This window comes from Canis lupus, chromosome X, assembly GCF_048164855.1.
Source record: "Canis lupus baileyi chromosome X, mCanLup2.hap1, whole genome shotgun sequence".
Classification (NCBI taxonomy): Eukaryota; Metazoa; Chordata; class Mammalia; order Carnivora; family Canidae; genus Canis; species Canis lupus.
In genome coordinates this window covers 80835934-80859474 of record NC_132876.1, presented here as the reverse complement: position 1 = coordinate 80859474, position 23541 = coordinate 80835934, and the positions used below count along the sequence as shown (strand labels likewise).

Here is a 23541-nt window from a genome sequence, read left to right as displayed (position 1 = left end):
CCCTCGTTGTTAGGACCTCCAGTTTGGTTTGCATCTCATTTAATTGATTTTTAATTTCGGTTTGATTAGATCTAAATTCTGCAGTCATGAAGTCTCTTGAATCCTTTATACCTTTTTTTAGAGCCACCAGTAGCTTTATAATTGTGCTTCTGAATTGGCTTTCTGACATTGAATTGTAATCCAAATTTTGTAATTCTGTGGGAGAGAGTACTGTTTCTGATTCCTTCTTTTGTGGTGAGCTTTTCCTTCTAGTCATTTTGCTTAGTGCAAAGTGGACAAAAACAAGTTGTATTGCAAAAAGGAGAAAAAGAGAGAAAAAAGGGGGGGGACAAACAGAAAACAAAAAACAAGGGGGAGTATCCTCTGATTCTACATACTGTTAATCCCTCAGCTTCCCCTGGAACTTCCCATTGCTGCTTGGTCAATAACTTGCTTTTCCCCTGTCCTTCTAGCTGGTCTTCTGGGGGAGCGTCCTGCTGTGCTGATTCTCAGGTGTGTGCACCTGGGGGAGCTGCCCAGCCCCCTGCCAGGTGCACGGCTCAGTGGGAGCTGCTTATCCTGTGAGGCCCCTGCTCAGTCCCAGGTACAAGGTGACACCAGGAAGAACAACAACAGTGGCAGCGGCCAGCTCTCCAGCTCTGGAGTCAGCTCCAGCAGTAACTACCGCAGCTCCCATTCTGCAGGGGCCTGGATGCTCCGGGGGCGTGGGGTGCCTATCTGCACAGCTCAGGGCCGCCCAACGGCAGGAGCGTCTTTGCTGTCTTGTGTCCTCCCAAGCCTCTGCCTGTCCCGGGGGGAGTGCTGGATCTTGGACTGTGTCCCCCAGCGCTCTGGGCTCTGGGGCCTGCACCGCTGGAATTGCGCTCCCGGGCCCCGCAGCCCCCTCCACGTGGACCCGCTGCCTGAACCGCAGGAGCTGCTGGGGGGTGGGGACCCTCCCGGCGCGTGCTCCAGGTCTTTAGGGAGCTCAGCCCGCGCTGTGTGGCGCGCTCTCCCCTGGGGCGCAGTTCCTCTGTTAGTGCCCCTGGGAACCTGAGGCCATCCCTGCCCCTCCTGGGATCCTGCCTGGAGCTCCCTGCAAGTGCCTTTCCCTCCGGGAAGGTTGGTAAAGCTCCTGCTTCTCTGGGCCTGGGCTTTCCTGTCCTGGGGGCACTCCCCGGGGGCCTTAGCCCGGCTCCTCCTGGGGGCCCCTCCCCCTTGGATGCTTTTGTATTTCTTTTATTTTTTTTTCCCATCTTCCTACCTTGATAGAAGCGCAAACTCTTCTCGCTGTAGCATTCCAGCTGTTCTCTCTTTAAATCTCAGACCGAATTCGTAGGCTTTTCAGGATGATTTAAAAGTTATCTAGGTAAGTTGGTGGGGACAGGTGACTTGGGGACCCTACTCTTCCGCCATCTTGCCCCGCCTCCTCCAGGTGAGCCCTTAAAATGGGCACCTCCTGAGAGACTCAAGCATGAGAGGGTGTCTGGAGGGGTCCCTGTGACAAGGAACTTCAGGCAGCCTCTAGGAGCTGAGAGTGGGACCGAATTCTGCCAATAACCCAAATGAGCGTGGCGCAGTGGACTTCTCCTCAGTCTCTACAAAGAAACACCACCTGCCCAACACCTATTTCACCCTGTGATACACTGAACAAGGAACAAAGGTGTGCCACACATGTACTTGTGACCTACAGAACTGTGAGCTAATAAATAGACATTGTAGAAATATTTCTCTTACCTCCAACATTCTTAATGGGATGCCCAATAGATTTTAGGTCTCTTCCAAGATTTTTTTCCCCATTTTACTCTCAGTGCAGATGAAATCCTTTGTATTGTTATGAGAGCTAATAAGTTCTAAAAAGGACTAACTACAGAAAATGTTTATCGTCAGAGTGGGGAAACAACTAAGTGGAGATAGAATATTTTTAAAAACTAAGGATATTGGGGATCCCTGGGTGGCTCAGCAGTTAGCACCTGCCTTCAGCCCAAGGTGTGGTCCTGGAGTCCTGGGATCGAGTCCCACATTGGCTCCCTGCATGGAGCCTGCTTCTCCCTCTGCCTCTGTCTCTCCTCTCTCTCTGTGTCTCTCACAAATAAATAAAATCTTAAAAAAAGAAATTCTCACAATCCTCCCATGTGAGCACCATTTCAAAAAAAATACATACATACATACTAAGGATATTAGGTGACGGACATTCTGGGATGATGGTGGCAGTGGTGTCTGCGTAGTTGTTCAAACTTACCAAACAACTACCCCAAAAGAGGTTGATTAAATAGCAAAAGCAAAAACAAAACAAAACAGTGTGAACAGCACTTACAAAAAATTTAGATTACAAGTTACCCCTTGATATCCCAACTTCAAGTAGACGACAGCAAACCACAAACCTTTTACCTCGATTGAAACCCACAGGATGTTAAGAAATAAAACACAATAAAGTCAACATTTTAATTTTATTCATCAAAAATTCATTGTATAAGTAGTAACCCTGGAAAAGGGTAATCTCAATTCAGGGGCAAAAGCAGGCCCTTTTGAGGGAGAAGGGGTCCTGGAATCAAGGGCCAACAGCAGGTAAATGCTGGGTGGTGGAGTTTTGGGGAGAGGAAGTTTCAAAACTCATGACATTGGTTGCTGGCTCACAAAACTTGGAAACCTCACAGGTAACTACAGAGCAGGCAACCCATTCAGCACAGTGGGTGGAAGATGCTCATGGAGAGTAACAGCATAGGAGGTGTAGGTGGGTAAGGTGTGTTCCCTATTTCAGCCTGCTCTCTTGGAGAGAGAGGGCTCAGGGCATCAAGTGCTGGCAGCAAGGCATGCCTAATGCTAGCAGGGCTAGGGGTGGAGATGGAGCCCAGGCCAGAAAAACCCATGGGAGGAAGAAGAGGAGGTCAGAACACCTAGTGGGGGAGGGGCAGGGGCTCAGGCCTGGACACCCATGGGAGGAGGAGGAGAATCTCTCACTATATCGCCTAAGGAAGAGAGAAGAGAATATGCCAAGAGAGGATGGGGAGGAGGAAGTCGTGTGGATGGCAGAATCAGACTGGGAGGCAAAGCACAGGACCTCAGGATCAGGTGAGTTCAAGTTGCTCTGGAAGACAAGTCTTCTTAAGGTGAGCCCAGGAGAAGAGCTCTGGGCAGCCAGCCCAGACTGAGAAGGGAGGCTGCAAACAGCAGATCTTCGCTGGGTAACATGATTCCAGAGGACAGAGCCCAGTGCAGAGGCATGGCTCTGGAGAGCAGGGCCTGGACTGGCTGCAAGGCTGCTGCAGAGTAGGGCCCAGAGGGGAGGAATGGATTTCGACAGCAGGGCTTGGCCCAGTAGCGCCGCTATGGAGAACAAGGCCTTGAGAGGATGCACTGTTGCAACGAAGAGGAGCTAGGTGGCAGCATGCAGGACTGCTGAGAGCAGGACCTGGTGGGGCTGTAGGGTGGCGGAGGGCCTGGCCAGGCCTAGTTGTGCGGGTACGAAGAGCAGGACCTGGCGAGGTGGCGAGGTGGCCCGGCGGTGGTGGTGGCGACGGGCAGGGCCCTGTGAGGATGCACTACTGCGAAGAGCAGGGCTTGATCTGGACGCACGGCTTGATCTGGACGCACGGCTTGATCTGGATGCACGGCTACGGAGAGCAGGGCTGGACCCGGAAGAAGCATGGCTGCGGAGGGCAGGGCCGCACCTGGAAGAAGCATGCCTGTGGAGCGCAGGGCCTGGCAGAGCGGTGCAGCTTCGGAGGGCGGGCCTGCCCTGGCTGCTGGACTGCGGAGAGAAGGGCGTGGCGGGGTGGTGTGGCCAGAAGGGGCTGGGCCTAGGCCTGGTGGAGTGGTGCAGCTTCCCGGGGCCGGGCCTGGCTCGGCAGCGCCTGGCTCAACAGCGCGGCGGGGCCGGCAGCAGCCGCGGCGGCGGCGGCGGCGTAGAGCAGGGCCTGGCTGGGATCCACGGTGGGGCTGGCAGCGACTGCGGCGAGCAGGGCCTGGCTCAGGTGTGTAGTGGCGGTGGCGGCAAACAGAGCCTGGCTCAGATTCATGGCTGAGGAGATCAATACCTGGCGAGGTGGTGCGGTCGTGGATGGCAGGGCCTGGCCTGGCTGCTTGACTGCGGAGAGCTGGGCCTGGTCTGACCTGACTTCGGAGGGCAGGGCCTGGCTGGGATGCGAGACCGCACAGAGAAGCCCGAGAACGGCGGCGGCCGTGGGGCTGAGACGTCGAAGTTGGCGGCACAGGCACGGGGCACTGAGACCTAGGAAGCCCAGGAAACAGCGCCGCCACGGAGGCTTCTGAGCCTGGGCAGCCTCCTCGCAGGCCAGCTGCTCCCTCCTACAGCCCTTCCCCGGGCTCATGGCCTGGGTCGGAGGCCTGTTGGCCTCACCCGCATCCCTCACGGCTTGCTCCATGGCTTGCTCCATGATGGCCACGCCACCCACAGGCGAGGTCTGGAGACCTTGGCCTGCCGGGGGAACCACACATTTCAGCTCGGCGTGGGGACTGCGGCTGCCCTGGAGGTCAGCACACTCCGTCTCTGGCACACAGCCCGTGGAGAGCAGCTCCAGGCCCTCGCCAGTGATCGAAATGGCGCCCACGGCAGCCAGGGCGGAGGTACCTGCTGGGCCGCTGTGCGACGGTGAGGTCGCTCGAGACCGAGGGGACCGAGGCACCGGGATCTGGATTGCCAGCCCCACAGACGTCGTCAGGGGCAGGGGCGACCTTATTATTCTTCGGCCCTGTGGGCACCTCACCTTGCTGTTGCTTCTGTGCCTTCTCCTTGGACCACAGGGCGGCCATAATGCTAGATTCTCTCTCAGAGACGCGAGAGCATGGCTCCAGACGACTGCCTAGGTAGAGTTCTGGCTGAAGGAGTGAGAGGGGATGGGCGTGCCCTGGTCGGATCTTTGCTTCTGATTGGCTGGGTGGCTGTCACGTGACTCTTGTCTTCAAGGAAGCGAGCCAACCTAGTTCCATCTGGTGCCAAACAAGACGGCGTGCTCCCTCATTGTGGGGGTCGTTGCTGCCGGCTCCATGATGTGAATTCCCCATCCATACCTGGACCCCTATGAGAGTGAGTGAGTGAGTGTGTGTGTATATGTGTGTGTGTGTTTCGAGGGAGGGGGTGGGGTGGTGATGCTATCTGTATAAACAGTTTGGTTCACCCCAAATCAGTTTAGCTTGTCAGCACCACTCTGGTGGTTAAACTTTCAAGCAGTGGCTTAAAAGAAATACCCACTGGCCAATAGGAGATGCCTCTGAGTCGGGCGTCCCTCCTGGAATCCAGTCAAGACACTGGGCCCATGGGTGACCGACCCCACAAGCGACAGTCCCGAACTCCTCCCGGCATCCGAATAACCCCACACAGGGCTCTCTAGTGGTGTGTGGGGTGGGAGAGCAGCCTGAAGGCAACAAAAGGGACGGAACCCACACTGCCTGGGCTCGGGATGTTCAGCACTGCTGCCACACACCAGAGGGGGATTTAGAATTACTCAGTAGGATGCTTCTCCTTGCCTTGCAACCTGAACACAGACCAGAGTTGCCTAGGATCAAGGATGATACTGCCCTTAAATATGCATCAACATTTGTATGGGCTGCAAAGTAATCCACTGATGAGTATACATTCATTTGACCTACTCTCTAGTTTCTGTTAATACAAATATGCCGTGATGCACAGGCTTGAAGTCCAATATTTAGACCGGATTTTTAGCCATTATTACAGAAGGGCTGCATTTACAGAAAAGCAAATGTAAGAAAGCTAGCACCTAAATTCTGACACTCCCATAAGGCAAGTACACATAGTTTATTTTATAAAATGGAATCACTTATCCATAGATATTGTTTGGTAACCTGTTTTTGGGTCCTGAAAACACTCCCTTCATGTCAATAAGTAAATTTCCACAAGGCCCTTTTTAAGCACAAAATATTCCATTTATACAAGAAGCTTACATCTTCAAACATGCCAATATCCACCAACTTTTCACCCTCTATAACACATCACTACGAGGCACGCCCTTCCTACTAAAAATTGTTTATATCCTCAATCATGTCCTTGCTATGGATAGACTCCCAGATGAAGAAAAGCTTGGCACAGGCCATGCACATTTGTAATTTAATTAAAATATTAGCAAGACGTTCTCTGAAAGTCACTGTTGTAACAATTTTGGCCAAATGGAACTGGATGCTTAACTGGACCAGAGGAGCAACTGGAGTGAAACACGATGCAAAATAGAATGGAATGGAATTTGGAGTGTTAAACAATATGGAATGGAAAATGGATTCAAAATGGAATGCAGAATGGGTTGAAGTGGAGACTAACTCCAGTGGAAACTGGAATGAAATGGGGGATGGAATATGGACTTAAACAGGATATGGAATGGAAAATTGAACAGGATCGAAATTGAATGGAATATAATGGGAAAATGGAATGGAAGGGGAAATGGCAATAAATATCTGATGGCATGTGGAATTAAAAAAATAGGTAATGTATGAAAAAAAGGAATGGAGTGGCATATACAGTGAAGTAGATTATTAAAGAAAATAGGAGGAAACCTATGGGATAGAATATGCAAGGTCATGAAATCAACAGACTATGAAATTTGCACTATAGATTTAAAAGTACCAGGATAGACTGTCTTTCTTCCAATGGATAGTCTTTCCTCCTTTATCGAATATTAGTTGACCATAAAGTTCAGGGTCCACTTCTGGGTTCTCTATTCTGTTCCACTGATCTATGTGTCTGTTTTTGTGCCAGTACCACACCGTCTTGATGACCACAGCTTTGTAGTACAACCTGAAATCTGGCATTGTGATGCCCCCAGATATGGTTTTCTTTTTTAAAATTCCCCTGGCTATTCAGGGTCTTTTCTGATTCCACACAAATCTTAAAATAATTTGTTCTAACTCTCTGAAGAAAGTCCATGGTATTTTGATAAGGATTGCATTAAACGTGTATATTGCCCTGGGTAACATTGACATTTTCACAATATTAATTCTGCCAATCCATGAGCATGGAATATTTTTCCATCTCTTTGTGTCTTCCTCAATTTCTTTCAGAAGTGTTCTATAGTTTTGAGGGTATAGATCCTTTCCCTCTTTGGTTAGGTTTATTCCTAGGTATCTTATGCTTTTGGGTGCAATTGTAAATGGGATTGACTCCTTAATTTCTCTTTCTTCAGTCTCATTGTTAGTGTACAGAAATGCCACTGATTTCTGGGCATTGATTTTGTATCCTGCCACGCTACCGAATTGCTGTACAGAGGAAGACATAGACATGGCCAACATGCATATGAGAAAATGCTCTGCATCACTTGCCATCAGGGAAATACAAATCAAAACCACAATGAGATACCACCTCACACCAGTGAGAATGGGGCAAATTAACAAGGCAGGAAACAACAAATGTTGGAGAGGATGCGGAGAAAGGGGAACCCTCTTACACTGTTGGTGGGAATGTGAACTGGTGCAGCCACTCTGGAAAACTGTGTGGAGGTTCCTCAAAGAGTTAAAAATAGACCTGCCCTACGACCCAGCAATTGCACTATTGGGGATTTACCCCAAAGATACAGATGCAGTGAAACGCCGGGACACCTGCACCCCGATGTTTATAGCAGCAATGTCCACAATAGCCAAACTGTGGAAGGAGCCTCGGTGTCCAACGAAAGATGAATGGATAAAGAAGATGTGGTTTATGTATACAATGGAATATTACTCAGCTATTAGAAATGACAAATACCCACCATTTGCTTCAACGCGGATGGAACTGGAGGGTATTATGCTGAGTGAAGTCAGTCAGTCGGAGAAGGACAAACATTATATGTTCTCATTCATTTGGGGAATATAAATAATAGTGAAAGGGAATATAAGGGAAGGGAGAAGAAATGTGTGGGAAATATCAGAAAGGGAGACAGAACGTAAAGACTGCTAACTCTGGGAAACGAACTAGGGGTGGTGGAAGGGGAGGAGGGCGGGGGGTGGGAGTGAATGGGTGACGGGCACTGGGGTTATTCTGTATGTTAGTAAATTGAACACCAATAAAAAATTAAAAAACAAAAACAACAACAACAAAAAAAACCATAATTTTCTTAGAAAGAGAGGTAAGCTGGGGGGTGGGGGTGACTGGGTGACGGGCACTGAGGCGGGCACTTGATGGGATGAGCACTGGGTGTTATTCTATATGTTAGCAAATTGAGCACCAATAAAAAATAAATAAATAAATAAATAAATAAACAAACAAACAAACAAAAAAAGTACCAGGATAGAATAGAAACAAATGGAATGAAACTCAGAATGAAATACAGAATACAAAGTCATGAAGAGTGGAATAGACAACAAATAAAATGGAATGGAATATGGAAAATGAAATAGAGGATGTGCTTAAATGAACAGAATGTATTTGGGTCATCTACCACTCCATAGCTTAATGTCATGGGACAACGACCATTTGATCATGCTCTGGCATCCTGTAGTGCTAGAATTCAGACAGGGCAGAGGGCAGGTGGCTCATCTCTGTTCTATAATGTTGTTGGCTGAGGCCTCAGCTGGGAAAACTTGAATGACCGTGAGATCACGAGGGAAGGACAGCAATCAGTAAGGACTCTTAGATTTTGGCGATAGTATCTGGGTGGATGGTGGTGCCACTTCCTGGAATTGGGAAGACTTGCAGATAGGAGACACAGTGGGAATCAGTGATTCTCATGGGGAAAAGAAATCTGGAAGCATAAGTTTTGTTTGCCTCATACTTTATATTCTAAATGTTTTCAATGAGCATAGATTACTCTTGCATTCAGAAAAATACAGATATTTGCATTCTGGGAAGCAACTAATTTTTAGTGTTAAATTATGATTTAAGCTGTTGTAAGAAACCAGGCTCTCTCCTACGCTACCGGATGGCGTTTTACATTCAGAGCACCTTGCCAGATGGAAATTTGACAAGACATATATAAACATGAAATCCATTTGATGCTACAATTCCTCTTCTAGGCATTGATTCTGAAGAAATATACATATATAAATCCACCATGTTATTTGATCAGAAGTGATTATTTTGGTGTCATTGTTTTTAAAAAATTTTGAAACCACCTAAATTTCTGGAAGGATACCGGAAATCCATAGAATAAACTGGTGTAGAGTTCATGGGATGTTTTTGAAGAACTTTTAATGCTACTGGAAAATGGCTACGTTATGCAAATAAAAATAATAAACTGGTGTATATTCACATATCTATCTATCTATCATCTTTATATATACCTAGAATTCTGTGTATATTAAAATCTCATTTACTAGAGAGTAATGGTGCTCATTACTCATTACAGGGGCACGGTGCCCTCCAGAGGGTCACTTGACAATGTTTGGAGACATTTTTGTTTGTGATGACTTGGAGAAAAGGGAAATGCTACTGCCATCCAGTGGATCAAAACTAGGGATGCTGCTTAAAAACCCTGAATGCACCAGCCGGCCTCTTACAACAAACAATTATCTGGTCCAAATGTTAGTAGTGTCTAGGTTGACAAACCCTGTGGTGGGGTATTTAGATAATTTGGAAAAGTTTAAAACAAAATTTAAATCACAGTCAATCCTGCCAGTGAACAATAACCATTGTTAAAAGTTTGGCATGTGTATGTGTTAACTTTTCTATGATAGTTTTATATTTCATAATCACCAGAAGGGTATATATGAAGTAAACGACTTCATTTTAAGAGTTAATTCTTCCTTCACAGTGGACAAAACGGTTTTCAGATATTAACCATACTAGTCTTTGCTTAAGAAATGGTGTACCTTAAAGCTAATTTCAGCTCATTTATGGGGAAAGACCAGTATCAGTCCATCATCATCAATCTCCTGATTTTTACCTTTCTGATCAAAGGTTTCATTTCCAAGTATTTACATATTTGGTTAAAATAGAGAAAAACTGCAGCCCGCAGTGCAATGTATCTGATTATACAGGACAGTGTGGTTGACTAACCAGGTCATAGTAATCTCATTACCCTTCCAGTGATTGGTTTAGGAATGGGCATTCCGCAGTTGATGCTCCCCATATCAACGAGCTGCATGTCCACTTGGAGTCTTTGGGGTAAGTTTTCTCGGCTCTTAAAGAAACAAACATTATATGTTCTCATTCATTTGGGGAATATAAATAATAGTGAAAGGGAATATAAGGGAAGGGAGAAGAAATGTGTGGGAAATATCAGAAAGGGAGACAGAACGTAAAGACTGCTAACTCTGGGAAACGAACTAGGGGTGGTAGAAGGGGAGGAGGGCGGGGGGTGGGAGTGAATGGGTGACGGGCACTGGGGGTTATTCTGTATGTTAGTAAATTGAACACCAATAAAAAATAAATTAAAAAAAATAAATGGAATGATATAAAAAAAGAAAAGAGACACAACAGATTGTTTACATCAAAAAACGTAATTGTTTTACATTTAAAAAATGTAAAAATTGTTTACATTAAAAAGTGTATATATCTGATGATATAACTAATAAATAACTTAGCATGGTTGCTGGATATTGGATTTCTATATACTGGCATTAAAATTAAAAGGAGAAAAATATGTTTAAATGCCATCTATTACAGCATCAGAAAAGAATAAACACCTAGGAACAAATCTAACAAAGGAGTCCCAAGACTTCTGCCCAGATATAGCATTTCCAAGAGAAATTAAAGACGACCTACATAACTCAGGGATTAGTCATGTTTGTGTATTGAAAGACAACAGTATGGGAGTGAATGGAAGAGAGAATTCTTGTGAAAATGGTCTATGGGTTCAACACCACCCCAATCAAATTCCCAGCAGTTTTTTTTTCTTTTTAAATGGAAATTGGCAAGTTGCTTCTAAATTATATATGGACAACTTAAGATCCAAGAACAGCCAAAGGCATCTAAAACAAAAACCAGGACTTTTCAGGACTTTTACAGCCCGATAGCAAGATCAATTATGACGCTATAATAATTAAGATAGTGTGGTATGAGCACCAGAATAGACAAACAGGCCAAAGAAACAAAGAGAAAGGTCCACGAACAGACTCATACAAGCATGGTCACCACATTTACAATTGTGGCACGAGAGTGCTCTAGGGGAAGGATGGTCTTTTAAATAAGCGGAGCTGGACTAACTGGATATCCATCCCCTTGGGAAAAAACTTAACTTTGGCCCCTAACTTATGCCATACACAAAAATTAATTCCAGAAGTTAAAGCTTATTGAAAATAACATATGAACAAATCTTTATGACCTTGGGATGGGCAAAGATATTGGAAAACAACATACAAAAAGCACTAGCGACAAAGGGAAACATTGGTAATTTGGACTTCATCAAAATAAGGACTTCCGTTCACCAAAAGACACATTTAGCGAGTAAAAAGACAAACCTTGGAATGAGAGAAAGGTATTTGTGACATGTATATCCCATGCATGTCTCATGTACAGGATATAATACCTCCTAAAATCAGAAGGAAAAAAAAAGACAATGCAATAAGAAATTGGCACAATATTTGAACAGGACCTTCACAAAACAGGACATCCAACTAACTAACCGAAGAGCAAATAAAAAGCTGCTCAACCTCAGTCACCAGGGATATGCACATTAAAATCCCAGTGAGGTGGGGCGCCTGGGTGGCGCACTTGGTTAAGCCTCAGACTCCTGGGTTTTGGCTCAGGTCAAGATCTCAAGGTTGTGAGATGGAGCCAGCGTTTGGGGCTTAAGACTCTCTCTCCCCTCCCTCTCCCTCTGCGTGCACTTGCGCACATGTGCTCTCTCTCCCTCTCTCTCCAAAAAAACAAATCTTTAGAAAATAAAGTTCCAAAGAGGTATCAGGAAACATCTATCGGAATAGACAAGACAACTAACGATATCAAGGTTTGATGAGGATAAGGAGGAACTGTCTAATGCTGGTGCAAATGTAGATTGGCTTGGTACCACCTCTTTGGAAAACTGGCACTATCTATGAGGGCTGAACATGTACATTCTCTATAACCCAGCAACGCCATCAGTATTAGTGGTCTATTCCTGTGTAACAAAGTACCATCAACTCAGTGACTTAAAAACAATGTCTATTTATTAGCTCACAGTTCTGTAGGTCACAAGTACATGTGTGGCACACCTTTGTTCCTTGTTCAGTGTATCACAGGGTGAAATAGGTGTTGGGCAGGTGGTGTTTCTTTGTAGAGACTGAGGAGAAGTCCACTGCGCCACGCTCATTTGGGTTATTGGCAGAATTCGGTCCCACTCTCAGCTCCTAGAGGCTGCCTGAAGTTCCTTGTCACAGGGACCCCTCCAGACACCCTCTCATGCTTGAGTCTCTCAGGAGGTGCCCATTTTAAGGGCTCACCTGGAGGAGGCGGGGCAAGATGGCGGAAGAGTAGGGTCCCCAAGTCACCTGTCCCCACCAACTTACCTAGATAACTTTTAAATCATCCTGAAAAGCCTACGAATTCGGTCTGAGATTTAAAGAGAGAACAGCTGGAATGCTACAGCGAGAAGAGTTTGCGCTTCTATCAAGGTAGGAAGATGGGAAAAAAAAATAAAAGAAATACAAAAGCATCCAAGGGGGAGGGGCCCCCAGGAGGAGCCGGGCTAAGGCCCCCGGGGAGTGCCCCCAGGACAGGAAAGCCCAGGCCCAGAGAAGCAGGAGCTTTACCAACCTTCCCGGAGGGAAAGGCGCTTGCAGGGAGCTCCAGGCAGGATCCCAGGAGGGGCAGGGATGGCCTCAGGTTCCCAGGGGCACTAACAGAGGAACTGCGCCCCAGGGGAGAGCGCGCCACACAGCGCGGGCTGAGCTCCCTAAAGACCTGGAGCACGCGCCGGGAGGGTCCCCACCCCCCAGCAGCTCCTGCGGTTCAGGCAGCGGGTCCACGTGGAGGGGGCTGCGGGGCCCGGGAGCGCAATTCCAGCGGTGCAGGCCCCAGAGCCCAGAGCGCTGGGGGACACAGTCCAAGATCCAGCACTCCCCCCGGGACAGGCAGAGGCTTGGGAGGACACAAGACAGCAAAGACGCTCCTGCCGTTGGGCGGCCCTGAGCTGTGCAGATAGGCACCCCACGCCCCCGGAGCATCCAGGCCCCTGCAGAATGGGAGCTGCGGTAGTTACTGCTGGAGCTGACTCCAGAGCTGGAGAGCTGGCCGCTGCCACTGTTGTTGTTCTTCCTGGTGTCACCTTGTACCTGGGACTGAGCAGGGGCCTCACAGGATAAGCAGCTCCCACTGAGCCGTGCACCTGGCAGGGGGCTGGGCAGCTCCCCCAGGTGCACACACCTGAGAATCAGCACAGCAGGACGCTCCCCCAGAAGACCAGCTAGAAGGACAGGGGAAAAGCAAGTTATTGACCAAGCAGCAATGGGAAGTTCCAGGGGAAGCTGAGGGATTAACAGTATGTAGAATCAGAGGATACTCCCCCTTGTTTTTTGTTTTCTGTTTGTCCCCCCCCTTTTTTCTCTCTTTTTCTCCTTTTTGCAATACAACTTGTTTTTGTCCACTTTGCACTAAGCAAAATGACTAGAAGGAAAAGCTCACCACAAAAGAAGGAATCAGAAACAGTACTCTCTCCCACAGAATTACAAAATTTGGATTACAATTCAATGTCAGAAAGCCAATTCAGAAGCACAATTATAAAGCTACTGGTGGCTCTAAAAAAAGGTATAAAGGATTCAAGAGACTTCATGACTGCAGAATTTAGATCTAATCAAACCGAAATTAAAAATCAATTAAATGAGATGCAAACCAAACTGGAGGTCCTAACAACGAGGGATAATGAGGTAGAAGAACTAGTGAGTGACATAGAAGACAAGTTGATGGCAAGGAAGGAAGCTGAGGAAAAAAGAGAAAAACAATTAAAATAACATGAGGATAGGTTAAGGGAAATAAATGACAGCCTCAGAAGGAAAAAAATCTACGTTTAATCTACGGGGGTTCCCGAGGGCGCCGAAAGGGACAGAGGACCAGAAAGTGTATTTGAACAAATCATAGCTGAGAACTTCCCTAACTGGGAAAGGGAAACAGGCATTCAGATCCAGGAGATAGAGAGCTTCCCCCTCTAAAGTCAATAAAAACCGCTCAACACCTCGACATTTAATACCAAAACTTGCAAATTCCAAAGATAAAGAGAAGATCCTAAAAGCAGCAAGAGGTAAGAAATCCATAACCTTTGTGGGGAGAAGTATTAGGATGACAGCAGACATCTCCACAGAGACCTACAGGCCAGAAAGGGCTGGCAAGATATATTCAGGGTCCTAAATGAGAAGAACATGCAGCCAAGAATAATTTATCCAGCAAGGCTCTCATTCAGAATAGAAGGAGAGATAAAGAGCTTCCAAGATAGGCAGAAACTGAAAGAATATGTGACCACCAAACCAGCTCTGCAAGAAATATTGAGGGGGACTCTGTAAAAGAAAGAGGAAGTCCAAGGAAATAATCCACAAAAACAGGGACTGAATAGGTATCATGATGACACTAAATTCATATCTTTCAATAGTAACTCTGAACGTGAGTGGGCTTAATGACCCCATCGAAAGGCACAGGGTTTCAGACTGGATAAAAAAGCAGGACCCATCTATTTGCTGTTTACAAGAGACTCATTTTAGACATAAGGACACCTATAGCCTGAAAATGAAAGGTTGGAGAACGATTTACCATTCAAATGGTCCTCAAAAGAAAGCAGGGGTAGCCATCCCTATATCAGATAAATTAAAGTTTATCCCAAAGACTGTAGTAAGAGATGAAGAGGACCACTATATCATGCTTAAAGGATCTATGCAACAAGAGGACGTAACAATCATGAATATTTATGCGCCGAATGTGGGAGCTGCCAAGTGTATCAATCAATTAATAAACAAAGTAAGTATGTTTATGTCTAAACATACTTAGACAATAATACACTGATACTGGGAGACTTGAACACACCACTTTCTACAATCGACAGATCTTCTAAGCACAACATCTCCAAAGAATACAAGAGCTTTAAATGATACACTGGACCAGATGGATTTCACAGATATTTACAGAACTTTACATCCAAACGCAACTGAATACACATTCTTCTCGAGTGCACACGGAACTTTCTCCAGAATAGACCACATACTGGGTCACAAATCAGATCTTAACTGATACCAAAAGATTGGGATCGTCCCCTTCATATTTTCATACCATAATGCTTTGAAACTAGAACTAAATCACAAGACGAAGTTTGGAAGGATTTCAAATAAGTGGAGGTTAAAGAGCATCCTGCTAAAAGATGAAAGGGTCAACCAGGGAATTAGAGAAGAATTAAAAAGATTCATGGAAACTAATGAGAATGAAGATACAACCGTTCAAAATCTTTGGGACACAGCAAAGGCAGTCCTGAGGGGGAACTACATCACAATACAAACATCCATCCAAAAACTGGAAAGAACTCAAATACAAAAGCTAACCTTGCACCTAAAGGAGCTGGAGAAAAAACAGCAAATAGATCCTACACCCAGCAGAAGAAGAGAATTAATAAAGATTCTAGCAGAACTCAACGAAATCGAGACCAGAAGAACTGTGGAACAGATCAACAAAACCAGGAGTTGGTTCTTTGAAAGAATTAATAAGACAGATAAACCATTAGCCAGCCTTATTAAAAAGAAGAGAGAAAAGACTCAAATTAATAAAATCATGAATGAGAAAGGAGAGATCGCCACCAATACCGAGGACATACAAACGATTTTCAAAACTTATTATGAGCCACTATACGCCAATAAAGTAGGCAATATAGAAGAAACGGACGCATTTCTGGAAAATCACAAACTACCAAAACTGGAACAGGAAGAAATAGTAAACCTGAACAGGCTGATAACCCCGGAGGACATTGAAGCAGTCATCAAAAACCTCCCAAGACACAAAAGTCCAGGGCCAGATGGCATCCCAGGGGAATTCTATCAAACGTTTAAAGAAGAAACCATACCTATTCTACTAAAGCTGTTTGGAAAGATAAAAAGAGACGGAATACTTCCAAACTCGTTCTATGAGGCCAGCATCACCTTAATTCCAAAACCAGACAAGGACCCAACCTAAAAGGAGAATTATAGACCAACATCCCTGAGGAAAACAGATGCAGAAATTCTCAACAAGATACTAACCAATAGGATCCAACAATACATTAAGAAGATTATTCACCATGACCAAGTGGGATTTATCCCCGGGATGCAAGGCTGGTTCAACACTCATAAAACAATCAATGTGATTCATCATATCAGCAAGAGAAAAAACAAGAACCATATGATCCTCTCAATAGATGCAGAGAAAGCATTTGACAAAATACAGCATCCATTCCTGATCAAAACTCTTCAGAGTGTGGGGATAAAGGGAACATTCCTCAGCATCTTAAAAGCCATCTAGGAAAATACCACAGCAAATATCATTCTCAATGGGGAAGCACTGGGAGCCTTTCCCCTAAGATCAGGAACAAGACAGGGATGTCCACTCTCACCACTGCTATTCAACATAGGACTAGAAGCCCTAGCCTCAGTAATCAGGCAACAAAAAGAAATAAAAGGCATTCAAATTGGCAGAGAAGAAGTCAAACTCTTGCTCTTTGCAGATGACATGATACTCTACATAGAAAACCCAAAAGACTCCACCCCAAGATTGCTAGAACTCATACAGCAATTTGGCAGTGTGGCAGGATACAAAATCAATGCCCAGAAATCAGTGGCATTTCTGTACACTAACAATGAGACTGAAGAAAGAGAAACTAAGGAGTCAATGCCATTTACAATAGCACCCAAAGGAATAAGATACCTAGGAATAAACCTAACCAAAGAAGTAAAGGATGTATACCCTAAAAACTACAGAACACTTCTGAAAGAAATTGAGGAAGACACAAAGAGATGGAAAAATATTCCATGTTCATGGATTGGAAGAATTAATAGTGTGAAAATGTCAATATTACCCAGGGCAATTTACACGTTTAATGCAATCCCTATCAAAATACCATGGACTTTCTTCAGAGAGTTGGAACAAATCATCTTAAGATTTGTGTGGAATCAGAAAAGACTGCGAATAGCCAGGGTAATTTTAAAAAAGAAAACCATAGTTGGGGGCATCACAATGCCAGATTTCAGGTTGTACTACAAAGCTGTGGTCATCAAGACAGTGTGGTACCGGCACAAAAACAGACACAGAGATCAATGGAACAGAATAGAGAATCCAGAAGTAGACCCTCAACTTTATGGTCAACTAATATTCGATAAAGGAGGGAAAACTATCCACTGGAAAAAAACACAGTCTCTTCAGTAATTAGTGCTGGTAAAATTGGACATCCACATGCAGAAGAATGAAACTAGACCATTCTCTTACACCATACACAAACATAAACTCGAACAGATGAAAGGTCTAAATGTGAGTCAAGGTTCCATCAGAATCCTAGAGGAGAACATAGGCAACACCCTTTTTGAACTTGGCCACAGCAACTTCTTGTGAGATACATCCATGAAGGCAAGAGAAACAAAAGCAAAAATGAACTATTGGGACTTCATCAAGATAAGAAGCTTCTGCACAACAAAAGAAACAGTCAACAAAACTAAAACAGAACCTACAGAATGGGAGAAGATATTTGCATATGACCTATCAGATAATGGGCTAGTATCCAAGATCTATAAAGAACTTATTAAACTCATCACCATAGAAACAAACAATCCAGTCCTGAAATGGGCAAAAGACATGAACAGAAATTTCACAGAGGAAGACATAGACATGGCCAACACGCACATGAGAAAGTGCTCTGCATCCCTGGCCATCAGGGAAATACAAATCAAAACCACAATGAGATACCACCTCACACCAGTGAGAATGGGGGAAAATTAACAAAGCAGGACACAACAAATGTTGGAGAGGATGTGGAGAAAGGGGAACCCTCTTGCACTGTTGGTGGGAATGTGAACGGGTACAGCCACTCTGGAAAACTGTGTGGAGTTTCCTCAAAGAGTTAAAAATAGACCTGCCCTATGACCCAGCAATTGCACTTCTGGGGATTTACCCTAAAGATACAGATGCAGTGAAATGCCGGGACACCTGCACCCCAATGTTTATAGCAGCAATGTCCACAATAGCCAAACTGTGGAAGGAGCGTCGGTGTCCATCAAAAGATGAATGGATAAAGAAGATGTGGTCTATGTATACAATGGAATATTACTCAGCCATTAGAAACGAGAAATACCCACTATTTGCTTCGATGTGGAGGGACCTGGAGGGTATTATGCTCAGCGAAATTAGTCAATCAGAAAAGGACAATCATTATATGGTCTCATTCATTTGGGGAATATAAAAATTAATGAAAGAGAATAAAGGGAAATGAGAGAAAATGAGTGAAAATATCAGTGAGGGTGACAAAACATGAGAGACACCTAACTCTGGGAAATGAACAAGGGGTGGTGGAATGGGAGGTGGGCAGGGGGTTGGGGTGACTGGGTGATGGGCACTGAGGGGGGCATCGGTGGGATGAGCGCTGGGTGTTATGCTATATGTTTGCAAATTGAACTCCAATAAAAAAATTTAATAAAGAAAACAAGATGGTAAAAAACAAAAAACAAAAAAAATAAAAATAAAAATTAGGGCTCACCTGATTGGGCCTGGCCCACCCAGGATGACATCCTTATTCGAAGGTCTACCGATTTGGGACCTTAATACATGTGCCAAAATCTCTTTTCCCATGTAACGTAACATGGTCACAGGAGTGACGTCTGATCATGTTCACGGGCTCCTCTTATACTGAATGGGAGGGGAGTATATCAAGGTTGAGGGTCACTTGAAATCCTCTTTGAACTCCCCCTACCACAGCATGCCCTCTGGCCCCCAGTGATCCAGTCTGTCCCACAGACAAAATTCATTCAGTCCATCCCACAGTCTTCAAATGTCTCGTGGTATTATGGCAACAGCTCAAGTCCAAGAGCTCATCAAAACTGCACAGCTCAAAAGTCCAGAATCTCATGATCCCAGTCATCTAAATCAGGCATGGATGAGGTTCCTGGGTATAATCCATGCAATACAACTCCTGGGGCACAATCCGTCTGCAACTGAGGACTGGTGACACTAAAGTGACAAGCAATCTTCCCCAACACACAGTGGTGGGATGGGCATAGGATAGCAGCTAGAACATTCGGGTTTGAAAAGGGGGCAGGGATCGGAAGGCAGAAAGTAGTTTGGAAATCCAGCTGAGAGAACAGCAGACAGAATTCTTTGATAAAGTTTCAAAGCCTAGAATAATCCTTGGTTTTTATTATTTTTTAAGATTTTATTTATTTATGAGAGAGAGAGAGACAGAGACACAGGCAGAGGGAGAAGCAGGCTCCTCACAGGGAGCCCGGTGCGGGACCCGATCCCCAGACCCGGGATCACGTCCCAAGCCAAAGGCAGACGCTCAACCACCGAGCCACCTAGGCGTCCCAATCCTTGGTTTTTAAATTCCAGATCCGCACTAATACTCTGCTCAAGGCAATCTAGGTTTTTCCTATTATGCTACCCAAATTCTGCTACCTCCAACCTCTCCCTTTGCCATATATCCAAGTTTGTCATCTGTATCTTCTCCTTTCCACATAACCACAGGCAACAATCCTGTTAAGCTTTCTGCCACTACATAGCAGGAAACTGGAAGAAGGAATCCCCCTTCTTCCAGTTTCCAATAATCTGTCCCTCGCTTCCTTCTGAGCCCTCACCAGCCATATCCTCAAAGTTCAGATTTCTACTAATGGTCGGTCCGAGGCAATCAAGGCTCTCTCTAGCATACACCTCAAAATTCCTCCAGCCCTCGCCCACTACCCAATTCCAAAGCCACACCTACATCTTTAACTGTTGGCAGTGGTGGCACCCCACATTCAGGTACCGACATCTGTATTACCTTCCTGTTGGCGTGGAGTAGATGGCCACACTCCTAACAGCTTAAAATAACCCCCGTTTATTAGCTCATAATTGCGCAGGTCAGAGGCCTGTGCCCAGTGTGAATGGTTTCCCTGCTCTGGGTCTCACAGGATGAGATGGCAGTGGACTTGATGTGCCCCTTTCTGGAGGCTTTCAGGGAGAGTCCCTTCCAAACACAACCATGTTGTCAGCTGAATTCGGTTCCAGGCTGCTGGAGGACTGAGGCCCCTTTCTCTCGCTGGGTGTCAGCTGGGGACGGCACTCCTCTCCCAGAGGTTGCCTTCAGTTCCTCACCATGTGGCCCCCTGTGAATGCCCCCTCAAACCTCCAATCTCTCTTTCAGGCGGGGCCTCGGCCCTTGTAAGTGTTCCCCTGATTAGGTCTGGCCCACCTTGAACAATCACCCCATCTTAAGGTCAACTGATCTGTGGCCTTAATTACACCTGCAAAATCCTTCTTGCTAAATAATTTCACATAATCGTGGGAGTGCTATCTCATCACGTCCACAGGTTCCATCCACACCCACTGGGAGGAGACTGTGCAAAGACAAGGGTCACTGGGCATCAGCATGGAACTCTGGCTACCACCCAATCCATGTATATATCAAACAGCAGTGCAAACATGTTCTCCAGAACACATGAATGAAAATGTTCACAGCATCGTTATTGATGATAGTCATGAACCGGAAATAATCTGAACATCTATCAACAGCTGAATGAATAAATACAGTGTGGTATACTCATTGTAGAGAATACCATACAGACATGAAACAAGCAAATATCTCTATGTGCAACAACATGGGCAGATCTCAATATCAGAACATTGAGCAAAAGAAGCCAGGCATAAAAAGCCACATGACTGATAATTCTATTTGTAGAAAGTTTAAAAACAAGCCAAAATAAACAAAACAAACAAACAAACAAAAAACCATTACAGTGACATAGGTCAGAAGAGTGGTTAACTGTCAGGTGTAATGACTAGATAAGGACACAGTATAGGTTTCTGGGGCACTAGTAATGTCGTATATCTTGATCTGGGTGGTGGTTACTTGCATGTGTCCACTTTGTGAAATGTCACCAAATTGCTGTCATTTATCATTTGTGCTCCTTCTCTTTGTCGGTTATACTTCACTAAAGGAAAAATCTACCAACATAGAGGGGGAAAACACGTATAAAATGCAGAAAGAACTGACAGAAACATGCTTCAGAATCAAAAATCCCTTATCGTAAGTCTGAAATCTCAAAGGCTATGAAAACCAGAGTTATTTTTCCTGTCTCATATGCACATAAAACATGACCTGTACTGACAGGAGGCTGTTTTTAGACTTTATTTATCCTTCTCAGCATGAATATTTGTGTTTCTCTGTGGAAATATTGTCTTATTAGATTCATCAGTGCTATTCCAGACCCCACTTATGGCTCTTATGTAACGTATGATATATGAATTCTGCAACATCTGGTCCCAGGGGTTTCAGATAAGGGATTGCAGATGGGCAGTAATAAAGGGTTTTAATGCAATTTTCTCAGCTGAAGACAAGAACTAGGAAAGACCGCAGTTTATCAGAGATGCACTGGATTTCTTGAGTTTCTTCCCCAGCATTTCAAAGGATATGTTTTCTCCTCCTTTGCCCTATTGATATGATAGATTATTAAAATACTAAAATATTTCTCAATATTACACGATCCTCTCATGACAAGAAAAACTACCAGGATGTGTAGATTTTCTATATACCATTAAACTCTACATACTCGAAATTGATGGATAAAACCATGAAATCTATGCTCCTAAGTGAGACAGATCCATATTTCTGTGTGTACGGGCACATGTGGGAGTGTGCACATGTGCTTGTGCACCACGCAGGTATGTGGGCCTGTGGGCGTGTGTGCACATATCATCTTTTCCAGGTTTGGGAATCAGGGTTTAGGCTATCTTCATTAAACAGATTTGGAAGATCTCTATCTTTGTTTCTAGTTTAATTTTTAAAAAGATTTTATTTATTTATGAGAGAGAGAGAAAAGAGAGGCAGAGACGTAGGCAGAGGGAGAAGCAGGCTCCATGTAGGAAGCCCAATGTGGGACTCAATGCCGGGACTCCGGGATCACGCCCTGAGCCAAAGGCAGACGCTCAACCACGGAACCACCTAGGTGTCTCTGTTTCTAGTTTCTAAATAATTTAATAATTTGTGATTTCTGAAAAGAACTGGCTGATGGTATTCATCTCTCCTTGTACTTGTCTCAGTAAATTTGGTCCCCAAACCTAGTTGAAAAAAATAACACCATTTTCCAATAAAGCTGTGACTCTTCAAAAGTGTGTATTCCAGGATAGGCAGAGAAGTATTCCAGACAGGACATCGATGCTGACATCAGATGGACTTGGCACATGACTTTTCAGCAAGTTACTGAATCTCTTTTAGCCTTCGTTTCTTCACTTGTGAAATGGGCCCATAGTCCCTTTTTTTATGTTTTTTTAAAATTATTTATGATAGTCACAGAGAGAGAGGCAGAGACACAGGCAGAGGGAGAAGCAGGCTCCATGCACCGGGAGCCCGATGTGGGATTCGATCCCGGGTCTCCAGGATCGCGCCCTGGGCCAAAGGCAGGCACCAAACCGCTGCGCCACCCAGGGATCCCATAGTCCCTTTTCTTTCATTGCTTCCCCAAGACTTAGGACAGGCCAATTTTCACATTATTACCCTAGCCAATTGTTGTGCAAACCTGCTGTGATCATAAGTAACACATCCATATTAGTTAACAAACAGTGACAGCTGACATCCAGAAGCGAGAGATACTTTTTTAAGGAATTGTATATATTAGGGGGTGTTTATTCAATCTCCTGGAAATCATGCTTAGAATTTCTTTGTATTCTCCTATGTAAAATCTCTATAGACTATTTCTACATAAGAGGCACCACCTATTTCTTAATTTTCTCAAAACACAAACACACATGTGTTTGTGTGTGTGTGTGTCTGTGTGTGTAGAGAAAGAGATTTTAAAAGTTAAATAATACTAGCATTGAATAAAACTAAGAATCATTTGATTCTAAATCCACCCCCTCCGCACCCCCCACACACACTGTGCCCCATCACTCTTCCTACCATAAACACCACACTCTTCCTACTGGCTCCCTCAGACAAATACTTTCAACTTGCATCTGCTTCTCTTGGGACTTACCATGATATTTGCAAATCACAGGCTTATAATGATGGTGCTAGGTTTCAAAAATGGTCACAAGTGAGACTTCTGGTTTCAGCTCCAATATATAAAACAGGGTAGAAATCACCAATCCCTCCTTAAAAAAGAGAACACTGCAAAAAAGTGCATCAACCTTCTTTTTTTTTTTTTTTTAAACTTATCAGAGAACTATGGTGGCAGGGCAAAACACCACATAAGATCTCGAGAGAGAGTTGAATTCAGACTGTTCAAACTGAGATCTGCTTTCCTGGATCAGATTCCTCTGCAGTCATAAACTGCTAAGAGTACTTAAATGGTACATAAGTTGAATTGCTCGAAGCTGAGTGTGGACTAACAGGAGAGCGAGAATCTGCTTCCCCTACTACATCTCCACCCTGTGCCCACCCCACCCCCATTCACCCACTGAAGTCTTAGGCAGAAGCTACATGTTTATGGTCTTTCACTCCAGGAAATGGATTTTCAGGGTGAAGTTCTGAGAAAAGATGCCCTAGTTTTTCTGACTGGGAGAGAGGAGGAATAATCATTGTCAAA

General features: G+C 44.8%; 1 protein-coding gene and 1 long non-coding RNA gene across 12 annotated transcripts in view; one reads left to right on the top strand and one right to left on the bottom strand.

Annotated features, from left to right (window-relative positions):
- The window catches only part of EZHIP (EZH inhibitory protein), a 104008-nt gene that overhangs the window by 31704 nt on the left and 48763 nt on the right, over positions 1 to 23541 (bottom strand). For 4 of the 11 annotated variants that reach the window (XM_072815372.1, XM_072815371.1, XM_072815370.1 and 1 more), the window contains one exon: positions 2411 to 5018. The exons of 5 other annotated variants lie outside the window; for them this stretch is intronic. In XM_072815372.1, coding sequence (XP_072671473.1) covers positions 3780 to 4376 — 597 coding nt within the window. In that variant the 5' untranslated portion in view covers positions 4377 to 5018 and the 3' untranslated portion in view covers positions 2411 to 3779. Of the gene's footprint in view, positions 1 to 2410; positions 5019 to 12007; positions 13242 to 23541 lie in introns of those variants that run through there. 2 more of the 11 variants (XR_012026091.1, XR_012026092.1) reach the window with 1 other exon arrangement.
- Positions 1 to 23541, top strand: part of LOC140627258 (uncharacterized) — a 76341-nt gene that overhangs the window by 30951 nt on the left and 21849 nt on the right. The gene's annotated exons all lie outside the window — the stretch shown is intronic.